Source organism: Chiloscyllium punctatum, chromosome 45 (assembly GCF_047496795.1).
Source record: "Chiloscyllium punctatum isolate Juve2018m chromosome 45, sChiPun1.3, whole genome shotgun sequence".
NCBI lineage: Eukaryota > Metazoa > Chordata > Chondrichthyes > Orectolobiformes > Hemiscylliidae > Chiloscyllium > Chiloscyllium punctatum.
The window spans coordinates 8,404,417-8,416,761 of record NC_092783.1 but is presented as its reverse complement, the minus strand read 5'-3'; the positions used below and the strand labels follow the sequence as shown (position 1 = coordinate 8,416,761).

The 12,345-nt window shown below is 34.6% G+C and overlaps 1 protein-coding gene across 8 annotated transcripts in view; it reads right to left on the bottom strand.

Annotated features, from left to right (window-relative positions):
• Positions 1 to 503: 503 nt before the first annotated feature.
• LOC140467146 (neuron navigator 1-like) overlaps positions 504 to 12,345 on the bottom strand; it is a 641,282-nt gene continuing 629,440 nt past the window's right edge. For all 8 annotated transcript variants that reach the window (XM_072563228.1, XM_072563227.1, XM_072563230.1 and 5 more), the window contains one exon: positions 504 to 10,826. In XM_072563228.1, coding sequence (XP_072419329.1) covers positions 10,731 to 10,826 — 96 coding nt within the window. In that variant the 3' untranslated portion in view covers positions 504 to 10,730. The remainder of the gene's footprint in view (positions 10,827 to 12,345) is intronic.

Below are 12,345 nucleotides of genomic sequence, written 5' to 3'. Positions count from 1 at the left end.
AATGCTTATATTAAATATATTGATTGATAAGAAACACTCATCATCACTAACAAATTGTCCAATAGTTCATTTTAGGCTTTGTTGAGGCACATGCTGCCTCAGATTTTCAGGCGAATGGTCTCTAAAGATCAAAATTATATTTTCTGCTTACGTCAGCTTTCATGTTCCTTTAATATTAGTTGTATTTAAGCATCTTCGGTTTATAGGGATTATGCTGAGAGAGAGTGAGGGAGAGAGAGAAGTTCACAAGTTCATGATTCTAGATTTCTAGAAAGACAAGTGTGAGCAACTATGAAGCTGGTTCTAGCTGCTCCATACAACTTTGCAATAAAGTGCTGTAGATCAGCAAAATACAGTATTTCATAGATTATTTTACACTAATCTATACTGGTGCCATTTATTTGCATCTTTAAGTTTGTCTTCATGACATGCAACATAAATTGGGTTATTTACATTTCAATTCTAACTTCCAATTGATAGTAGAAAAAAAAACAACAGACAGCTATGTAGCATCACTTTAATGGACAGAAGGTTAGACAGATGATAATTTTATTGTCGAAGAAACATGCTTCAGGTTGGTATTAGGCCAAGAGCAAGGGTGGTCAATAACTTACTCTGGCACAAAATACAGAATCCATTAGTTTCTTTGAAAGACTACAGACGTTTTAAATGATTGCTGTCGCTGACATTGCTTATTTACATTGTATACATTATAATGTACAAAATATAAAGCGAGTTTACAAAGAACTGCTTTGCAAAACTTGTTCATAAAAAGTAACTGAAAACTGAGCACCTAGGCAAACATAATAACATGCTAACATGGGAGTCTATGACTTCACAGTTTAGTAAACATTGTAATGTTAATGCTTTTAAATTCTAGCAAATCCAATTTAATGGCATATAAACAAGACCATTCAGCAATCTGTATTGGCTGTGCTGCTCCACTTTCAGTGGTTGGGGTAGAAACTGAATCATACTTGTGTTCTTTTATGATCTGACACAGATGTATTTCTGGGATTAGAGAAACATCGATCTTTCCAATTCAGATTATCAAATCAGTTTACATTTTAGAGGACTCTCCCAGTGGATATTATTTCACTTTAGTTGTTTTAACAAATAAAATCACATGTTAATTCTGTGTTTAAGTAAATATCAATGTATATGGGTTGTAAAATTAAAACTGACATCTTTAATTGTTAAAATGGATAAAAGAGGAAACAACATCCTTTCTGTATGGTCTACAAAGGGTTTGAAAACTATTAAAATATTATCATATTTGTTGATATTTCCAGTCTTAAGATATTTCTAATTTCTTTTGGATTTTATAATATCACTTTAAGGCTGAGGCATTACAGCAAAATTGCATAGAGTTTTGGATACTCATTTTACTAAAGTTTAAACATTACACCCAAGTCTATGTATAACTGAAGAATAAAGGATGTTGTGTATTAAATAGTCCATCACTGACTGAACATACTTCTAATATCTGATGAAAGAGAATAATGCCTGACACATACCTCTTTAAATCTCTCAACTTTATATCCAATATGTTCAATGAAGAAGATGAGAACATTTGAGTTTTATCAGACCTAATATCATCCAATCAAAATTAGTATTTCAGCTATCTAATTGAATACAATTAAACTGAAGGGAAATGACTCCACTAATTTAGTTAATTCCTTAAATATTTGCTTACAAATTCTAAGGGTTTATCAAAAAGGAGCTTTATGAACAATCTAATAAAATAGGTTTCCAATCATCTATGTGGAGCGGATCTTTAAAATGCCAATAGAAATTGTTGCCTAGCCTCTCACAATAAATCATTGCTTCTGTTTAGCACATTAATCCACACACACTATCAGAAATAACCATTAGAAGCACATCACATAGGCTTGATTGAAAGTGGTAGTCCAAACTCTATACGTACGGAAAAAACCTCTTCAAATATATCCTACAACTCCAAAAACATGACACAAGAGAAACCTGTAAAAAATTCTATACTGTAAAAGGCAGTTTTCTTTTTAATTACCTAACCAGTAACTGTGCAAATACTCTGATAATAAATTCAGAGTAACTGTTCACCTCTACATTTGTATAAAGAACCATTTGAATTATAAAAGTAACACAAGTAAAATTAAGAGTTTAACTTCATTAATAACATTTCTAGTTACATTGAATAACATTCAAAAGAAATTAAATAGCAAAATATTACGATGCCATGACATATTATCATGCTTAACAGATAGTTACTGTTTATATGATTTCAGCTTTCTTTAAAATTCTGCTCAATTGTCTTCTTATACATAAACACAAAGGAACACCCGCTGGTCCACAACTGCTTCACATAAATTATTTATAGTGCATCTATCAAGCACACTGTCTAAATATCACAGATACCTTCCAATACCAGAAGGTATCAATTAAGAAAAATAATGAAATTACTTGCATGTAAAGAGCCTTGATATTCATCTCTATCAATTGCCATGACCTTGTTTCACTAGTTATCATTTAGACAAGGTCATCTGCACTAAAAAGAAACAGCTGTGAGAGAAGAATTTTTCTTTTAAATGCCAGAAATGCAAGTTATTTGTGGACAACATTTGAGGGCAACAACAGACCATTGTCAATGAGCTTTTCCATACTGCATATTTACACAGTTGACCAGGATTAAACATTTCAATTTTTGGTTGCTGCAGTGTATATTTACATGAAGAAACAAGCACCAAATATATGTTTATATAATTGAAAACTGTGGCACAATGGTGAATACTTAATCTGCATTTTACTTTTTTTTTGCTTTTATAAGAAGTTTCATGTTGCTGTAGCAACAAATATTATAAACTGATGCAGATACGTTTCACATGAATAAGGTTCAAAATTAACTTGAGGAATATGCTCAAAATTTAATTAATTCAACTAAATTACGTTATTAGATAAGATTGCATTCTGCAACATTTTGCTCAAAAATAGTATTTTTTTAAATATATGACCAGAAAATGTAAAGATACTGCCAGCAGATTCAACCATAGGAAACACAATTTGTAAACATTTGCCATCGTTTAAAATTTGAATCTTACTTTGATTATTTCATTGGTAATATTTAATCACTTCTAAATGGCAGCTACTCATTACCTGTAGGCATCTTGCACAAAATGTTTTTAAAGTTATAGTGAATTTCCACTTAGTGACCGGTTCAAAGACCTTTTTTCACTCTTAACAGAACATATTAACATGAGTAATAGAGGAAGAAAATTAGTTCTATTACACATTGGAAAACATATCAGAGTCCAAAAAACAACAAAAAATAATTACACGCTTAAACATAAATGATTGAAAAAAAGGTCAGAACTGAAATCATATGTATATCAGATGTGGTAGGGAAGGAAGCTCCCTTTTCTTTTACGACATTACAAAGTCAATTGGGCATTTATGGTATTAGATATATGTATTAAAAAATGTTTCCATGGTCATTTTGTCGTGTCACAAATAAACAGATCTGCAGAAATCAATTTTCAACCATTTACCGTGGTTTCAAATGAACTCAGAACTTTTTTTGTTATAAATTCCATAACCATTCGAAAACCACAAGTCTTAAGACAATGTAAAATAATTTTTAGTAATTAAATAAAAATAATTTGGGCCAGACTAACTGATTACAAATCAGAAGAATTCTACAAACTTGCTTATTTAGAATTTGGTGGTGTTTATTTGTGGAAGTGGTGCCAATTTTATATGGTTGGATATTTGAATATGATGTTAAAATCTCAGTGCTGAAATATGTAAGGTTTTAAGTGAGTTACAGAAATCCCTTAAACAACAGGTTTGTATCATTTCCTCTAAGATTACCTTTGCTTGTAATTTATTTGATGGCTAGTTTAACAATGGTGCGTCTAAAAATATACAACCAGAAGACATAATACGTCTTGAATGGTCGTAGAAAGTGAATAGTATTGGACCAGCCACTGATATTTGATTCCATTAGCTGTAATTAAACTGAGTATTAGGCACTCTGTATCATGAATGGACAATCCATCATGGCCCTTTATGTACCACTGTCCAAAACAAATTATTACTGCGTGACTTTCTGAATAAACAATTTTGAGTGATTATTGAGTAGGACAACACCTAAGACACAAATAAAATTTGCATTAGGAACAGAAAACAACTCAAAACTAACCATACCTTTATCGTCCTAGATGCTAATTTACTATGCATTCCAAATTGAGAGAGATATATTTTGTCTTGATTCACATGAATGCATCCTTATGTCCCACCCAAATATCAAACAATGTATATGCAGGAAGGAAAAATATTTGGATTTTCTAAAGTGCATTTCAGTCAACAATGGTTCAAGAAGGAAACCCCCAAAGTTATAATTTTAAAAGTAGTTACACTGTGAAAGCCAGGGAAAAAAACAGCATTCAAGTCATCCCCAGCCATCCACAAAAAAAATCTGGTATTGGTGATCATTGTCAAACATCCAGGTTTATAACTTCCAATTGTTTGATTTTCAGTAAAAACAACTGTCAGCAATCGGATATTATCCATATGAATCCAAAGATATACTTTGGAGTAAATATAACTCTCGACTCCAAATTTCTTCTATTTGGACTGTAAAGTTTCTTTGTATTCCAGCTGCATAATGAATTATGATGCTGTTACCCATTTTATTTAACATCATATTCACAAAGTTTTCCATTAAAGTTTGCACCACGTTCAAGGTATATATCAAAAACCATTGAAATTTAAACTAAAATTACCACTCTGCTGCTAGCCAATTGCAAGGAAACTAAAAGCTTTCCCCTTCCTTCACTGCATGGCAAGACCCAGATGACCAGATAATGCGGTATATTAGATGTTGATAAGTAGCATGGGAAACATCTAACCACCTCCTGGTGCAAATGTGACTTATTGGAATTTATAGTAATAGGTGGATTTCAGTGTGCTCAGCCAGGTTGAGTGATGTGTAAAACTTTTGTGCTTTGATTCATATTTGCATGTGCTTGTTCACTATGAGGTTGAAGAATTGAGAGCAGCATAGTAAGACATGGATATGAAATTACGTGTGCATGATGTGACGCACTACAAGACCTTGTGTAATAGTCCTACAGAATATGTAATCGAATGTATGCACCTGGCCAATCCTACTGAGTGAAAACTTGAGAATTAATAAAACACCAAAAATTAAAATAATTATTGTCAGTCAACTATTGTCATCTTTGCCTTGATTTGGTGTCACTATTAAACAAAAAGCTTCCACATCAAGGAAACTAAATAATGCTATGGAATTACAATTACTGATATCATCCCTTACTCTAAATTTGTATTTGGTTTTACAACATTCCCCTTCACCCTTTTAAAAGCAACTCTTCGCATTCACTAAGAGTTGGATGTTACAGCTTGATTGACAGTGCTTGGCCATGGTTGAATTACTGGCAAAAGCAATAGAATACTGCAGAAAGAGATCACACCCCATTCCACTTTTTCCACATTACAAATTCTATACAACATGATCAGCTTGCTTCCGGTGGGAAGCCTAAACAATTCTGTCAGAATTTTCTATTCAGAATTTAGTGATATAGTACTGAAGCTACTGGGACACCTCACAGATACAACTGTCATTCACTTTTTACAAAGTATGTTTCAAAAACATCAAAATAATTTAATGGGTTACTAGTTTGAAATTTAAACCAATTAAAGAAGCTGTTGGATAATTTTTGACTCTGTGCCAACTCTCACCTGTGTATTCGAAAATAAACATTTAATATTTATGATAGTTTTGTTCTGACAAACAATAGTATAAATGCGGTACTTATTCATACACAGAGTACACTCAAAATGTGAACTTGCTCTTAATCTAAGACTACTAGACATTGCAGAGGTTTTAGGTTAATATTTTTGTATACAGTACTTCTAGCTGGTTTGAAACAGTACTATTAACCTTGAGTATTCCAATAGAAAGAATTGGATCAGGTGATTAAATTGTAATCTTTAAGGCGTAGTTTCAGCACCATACAGTTGATTTAAGTACAGAAAGGCTTAATATTAGAATGTCAAAGGAAATCTTCAGGCTCTAAATAATTCATTACAATATCTGGTTCATGACAACAATTTGTCTAAATCTACCTGCACAGTAAAATTAACTTAGAGATGTTTTCCACTCACTCTTCCCAAATACTTTTTGAAGAGAAATTGTTATAACTGAAATTCTGTCAAAGTAAAATGTGTCCTTCTTAAAATTATAAAACTGATGTAATTTTTCAGATGTGAATAGACCAACACAACCAAATGTTGTAGACAGGTCATGCATTGGTACTTAGGAATAGATAGGTTAAACAAGAATGAACAAAAATGAACTTAAATCACACAAGAGGATAGCACAAAATAAACCACACAGTTCCATAATTTCAATGTCCAACTTTTTCATGTCTGCTTCCTTGTTGCTTATGGGGGCATGTATGAACAATAGCTTAATAAATCCCAATTTAGTTGATTTGCTGAAATGACACTGCTCAGTTGAAGTTTAATGTTTCAGCTTTCAGTTAGCTAAAGAATCTACCTAAGAATGTCCCAGTTTTAGAAAACAGAAAGATAGTTTGGATGCAAAAGTACAGGCTCTGAATAAATCTGACCAAATAAAAGTCAAGATTATTAATACTAGAGTGAATAAGAAAAAAAAGGCTGAACATTTATATCTCAGAAGGAACTGTTCTAATACTAGTTATTAAAATTCAAATAGCATTACTTCAATGATAATTTTCATTCTGTGGGAACTGGTTTTCCTTTATTATTATAAATGGATGATTTGAAAAGAATGAAATTTCTTGTAGAATGATATGTAAAGACCATCAGATTTGTAAAGAATAAAGATTTTACTTATCAGATGAGAAGGCAACAAACAAGTTGTGTGTTTTATTCTTAAGAGGATTGCCAGAATACCATCTGCCTAATCATCAACAGAAACACATTGTCTGAATTTTGTTTCTTTCTTTCTTTCCAGTAGATTGATTTTGTTCTAATCAAATTGGAAAGTACGTGTTCTTGTGTATGGAACCCATTTTCATTCTGAGCATCAACAGCAAGGATTACTAGGACAAAAGCACAATTTGCAAGTTCTGTTTAGCCCTTCCCAAACACCAGAGCATCCCATCTTCCTGCTGGCAAGCTGTGGAGTTTTCTACTTCCTACATTAATGAATCATGTTACTTCATTGAATGAAATTGCCAATTTGGCAATCCATGTCAAATTAAGTATCACTCCATAAGATGGATGTTGTATCAAGTAAAAGCTCACTATGACAACTATTTTGTCAAAATATATTATAAAAGGGAAGAAGTTTTCATTCTATCACTCTTAAAAAGACTGCAAAATGTAGGAATCCAGATCCAGGATGATAAATGAAATAGCAAAAGGCTAGTTGTCTTTCCAAACTAGGAGAAAGCAAAACTAATAACTATTGATATATTTAATTTCAAATATATTTCAATCAATGATATTAATATTTGATATTCACTTCAATTTCCTACTGAATTAAATAATTCATGAGTGAAAATCTTTACTCAAACATTATTACTGTGTAGATAAACAGGAAAGTAATTAATGACAGAAGATAAAATATGAAAGGCTCTACAGATTCTAAGTTTGAATTGCTTTGAGGCAAGCAACAACCAAGCCTGAAGCTTTCCTTTGAGAATGTACCATATATTTAGCTATCACAGCTTGCAGTACCTGTGAAGTGAATAATGGGAAACAAAATTACCTCAATGTGAGCACCTCAATTTAATAGTAAAGTTGGTATGCTTTGATGGAAATATCTGTCAGGCCACACTGCAATCAAAAATTTATCTTGAAAATAGACGCTAGGTCAAATTAGGATGTGCTTTCGTGGTTTTGGTGGTGGAACACTCTAAAGTACAATATTTTAAAAAGTCAGAAATATGCAATGCAACTGCTTCCAAACTGTTTTCTACATTCAGCACAAAAATCAGAAACTTGAGGCAAGAAATTGTGCCAAAGAATGCTAAGTATTTTGCTAAGTAGCACAGAAGATGAAATCCTAGGCTCATTATGGCTGAGGGGCAGACTTCCATCTTGATGTAAGAATAGAGAAAGCTCAATTTTAAACTAGGTTTGTCAACATGAAATATGAGTCATTTCAATAAATGATTCTTATTCCCTATTTTCTATTTTTTTTATTTTCCCTATTGTGACTGAATATTTGAGATAATTTTGTTGTATTTCTTGTTACAGTGAAATTACGAATTGAAATGAAACAGGGTGCAACATTTCCTTTCTCAGGATATTATTTTAACAGCAAAAGCTTCATTGTGATAATTGAACATTTAATAGATCTGATTTTTTTTAAAGTAAAGTCTTTTTGTTGAAATTAGTGAACTTCAAACATTTATCCTTGAAGTGCGAAATTCCTGAATCTGTTTCATTGAAATTAATGAAACATTCTGAATGACCAAATTGTAGAAAGCACTCTTTAATGTTTTCTTAAACAGCCAGCAACAACACTTGGTAGAAATTTTGGAAGATTCATATGTCCAACTATGTTGTAGTTGAATATGGCTGATTATAAATAAAATCCTATGACCTGAAATGCACTTTCTTTACTCAGGTTGATGATCATAATCTCCACTTTCCTGCTGAAGATTGGTCAATAATGCAGCACAAATAAAAATTCTTATTTTGACAGGCAGTGTTTCTCTGCTGCTGCCTGATGAAACTACTTTGACGTACTGCAATACTTGCAGAATTTTACATTAATTTGCATAACTAATTTTGCAATATGCCATTTCTACTTGAATATCCTACAAATCAGTAATAACGTCTGCACAATGACAACCTTCTGTTAAAATGGGAACAGTTGCAAATAAGGACAGGGAGTATTGTTGCTAGATCAGGAGGCAGAAGTTTAGAAAATGGTAAAAGGTTTCTTGAAAGAGCTACATTTAGAGTCCCATGGTATAGTTGCACATCTAAACGTCAATTACATAAATTCCAGAACCTTAATAGAATATCCTCTAGAAAATTGTCAGTTGTAATCAGAAATGGATGTTCTTTGTTGTCAGATTTGGCTGCAAGGAACCTATCCTACTGATGTTCATGATACCATGGTGTATAGATCACATTTGAAAATAGCGACCACTCAAAAATTCTCAGAAAGGATTAGTAGCCAGCAATTTCCCTCATGTAAAATTATCTTTGGTTGCCGATTTCATGCCATTGTATAGGACTAATGTCTAGTGTTAGATGTGAAATGGAATGTTGCTTTAGTACGATTTCAGCAACTGTTTCCTTGCTTATATAGTTTTCATCTTTTTATGAAGTAGTAATTGTATTTAGCAGGACATTAAATCAGAGAACACAGCCACATTGCTATTTATTTGTTGATGATCTTGTGCTTGACGGTTGATTTTTCCTCAAATTCTGGAAATTTTGGAAGCTAAAACATATGCAGGAATCAGGTACAATTCAACGCAGAAGAAAAAATATTTCTTCTAATATGATGGCCTTTATCTTTAATTTATGCCTCTCCTGCATTCAGAGTGTATAGGATGGGAATCACCATTTTTAGTACTAATGCATGGAATGCGTTGCCAGCAGTGGTGGTGGAAGCAAAGTCATTAACGACATTTAAGCAACTGCTGGGCATTCACATGGACAGCAGTGAATTGAGGGGTGCGTAAGTTAGGTTATTTTATTTTAGTTAGAAATCACACAACACCAGGCTATAGTCAAACAAGTTTAATTGGAAGCACACTAGCTTTCAGAGCGCCGCTCCTTTATCAGGTGAAAAGCTAGTGTGCTACCAATTAAACCTGTTGGACTATAACCTGGTGTTGTGTGATTCTTAACTTTGTACACCCCAGTCCAACATCGGCATCTCCAAATCATGACTATTTTGTTTTAGATTAGGAATAATCTTTGGCACAACATTGTGAGCCGAAGGGCCTGTTCTGTGCTGTACTTTTCTATGTTCTAAACATTTTCAGTGCACCTTTTAAGTGCCCAGTAACCTGGAATATTTCACCCTACCAAGAACAGAGTGATAGAATATTTTCTCATTACCACCTTAAAACTGAAAGCACATCCTAATTTCAGAAAACATTTCACTTTTAATTCAGGGCACAAAGATATTTCAATTACAAAATGAACAATTACTAGCTTAGAACTTGGAAAACAACAAATTTCTGCTTTAGTGATTTCACCATGATTCACATCTTAGCTGTGTGAACGTATGAGGTGTTGAGCTCGATAAGTGGTAGAAATTAGTGGAGAGGTTCTCCAATCAGCACCAGTGTGACATCTGAGATGGCAGCAGTAGTGGAACAGCGATGGCTCCTATAATTGTTTGAGTTGTAGATTAGGAGTTAACCTTAATAAAGCTCACTAAAATCTTATTTGTTTCTGCTTAAATGATTGCCATGCACTTTTGAAGTTTGAATTATAAAGTACAAATACAGCATTAACAGTCCATATAGTTAGATGTTTCTTTTTCTTCCAGATGGCTAGGTAATATGATTTACAATAAATGATCACAGTTAACTTACATATGATTTTGGGCTTTACACCTACAATTTTACCCATCCATTAATTTAGCCCTCTACCTAACTACATCTATGACAGAATATACTTCTGTTTCAGGACTACAATATCCAAAGTGTAGTTGTGGCATGATTAAAAACAAGATGGCTCCCATATTCCTTGATGTATTTTTCCTCTCAATGTGTCGATTGCAAAGACGATTCCATGATGTTTTCGCCTTCACAACTTTGGGTATAATTGGCTGCTTCCTGGAGCCTCAGTAGCATTGTCATCTGCAAATAAATATAAAGAAACAAAGCTTTACGATTGAACTAAAAAGTACTTTATTTCCTCAGTTCTGAGGAAGGGTCACTGGACCTAAAAGGTTAACTGATTTCTCTCCACAGATGCTGCTGGACCTGCTGTGCTGTTCCAGCAAATGTCTGTTTTTGTTTCCGATTTCCAGCATCCACAGCTCTTTCGGTTTTTAATAATTTGGCAGTACTAGCTTGTGTATTTTACAGAATCACAGAATTGTTACAGCTCAGGAAGAGGGCACTCAGGCCATTGTAGATGTGTGCCAGATATTTTGCACTGTTAGAAATGATATTATAAAGTTTTAACATCCAAACTCACACAAAACACTTTTTCACAGCAACACCACAAAACTTTTTTTCACAGAGAAGACCTCAGCTCAGAGGCTCATCGCAGGAACAAGCTCTACGAGGTACTAGTCTCTGCTAACTGTTCAACACGTCCGCCACAAACATCTTGTTGGTTCAAATTTGCATATCTATTTCATTTGGTTGCAGGCAAGTGAATCATGTGGGAGACTGAGTTACATTCCAGTAGCCAGTTTAGAGAGACTGACATATTTGCTTCAAGCTTTTGGTCTCACTATTGCTCACCCAGGTTCCACAGAGAAAAGAAAAAGTGAAAATTTGGAGGGCACAGGTGGTCTTCTCATAGGTGCAATGTTGTATTATGTCTGAGTCAGTTTTCCCATATACCTTTAAAAGAAATGCCCAGGATATCATCACTGCACCATAGCATGTGTATAAAGATATGTAGGAGAAAGTGAGGACTGCAGATGCTGGAGATCAGAGCTGAAAATGTGTTGCTGGAAAAGCGCAGCAGGTCAGGCAGCATCCAAGGAGCAGGAGAATCGATGTTTCGGGCATGAGCCCTTCTTCAGGAATGAGGAAAGTGCGCCAAGCAGGCTAAGATAAAAGGTAGGGAGAAGGGACTTGGGGGAGGGGCATCGGAAATGCGATGGGTGGAAGGAGGTTAAGGTGAGGGTGATAGGCCGGAGTGGGGGTGGGGGCAGAGAGGTCAGGAAGAATATTGCAGGTTAGGAAGGTGGTGCTGAGTTCAAGGGTTGGGACTGAGACAAGGTGGGGGGAGGGGAAATGAGGAAACTGGAGAAATCTGAGTTCATCCCTTGTGGTTGGAGGGTTCCTAGGCAGAAGATGAGGCACTCTTCCTCCAGCTGTCGTGTTGCTATGGTCTGGCGAGGAGGAGTCCAAGAACCTGCATGTCCTTGGTGGAGTGGGAGGAGGAGTTGAAGTGTTGAGCCACGGGGTGGTTGGGTTGGTTGGTCCAGATGTCCCAGAGGTGTTCTCTGAAACGTTCCGCAAGTAGGAAAAGTCCAACCAGACAACAGACAATTCTGACTTGCGGAACGTTTCAGAGAACACCTCAGGGAAACACGGACCAACCAACCCAACCACCCCGTGGCTCAACACTTCAACTGCCCCTCCCACTCCACCAAGGGCATGCAGGTCCTTGGACTCCTCCATCGCCAGACCATAG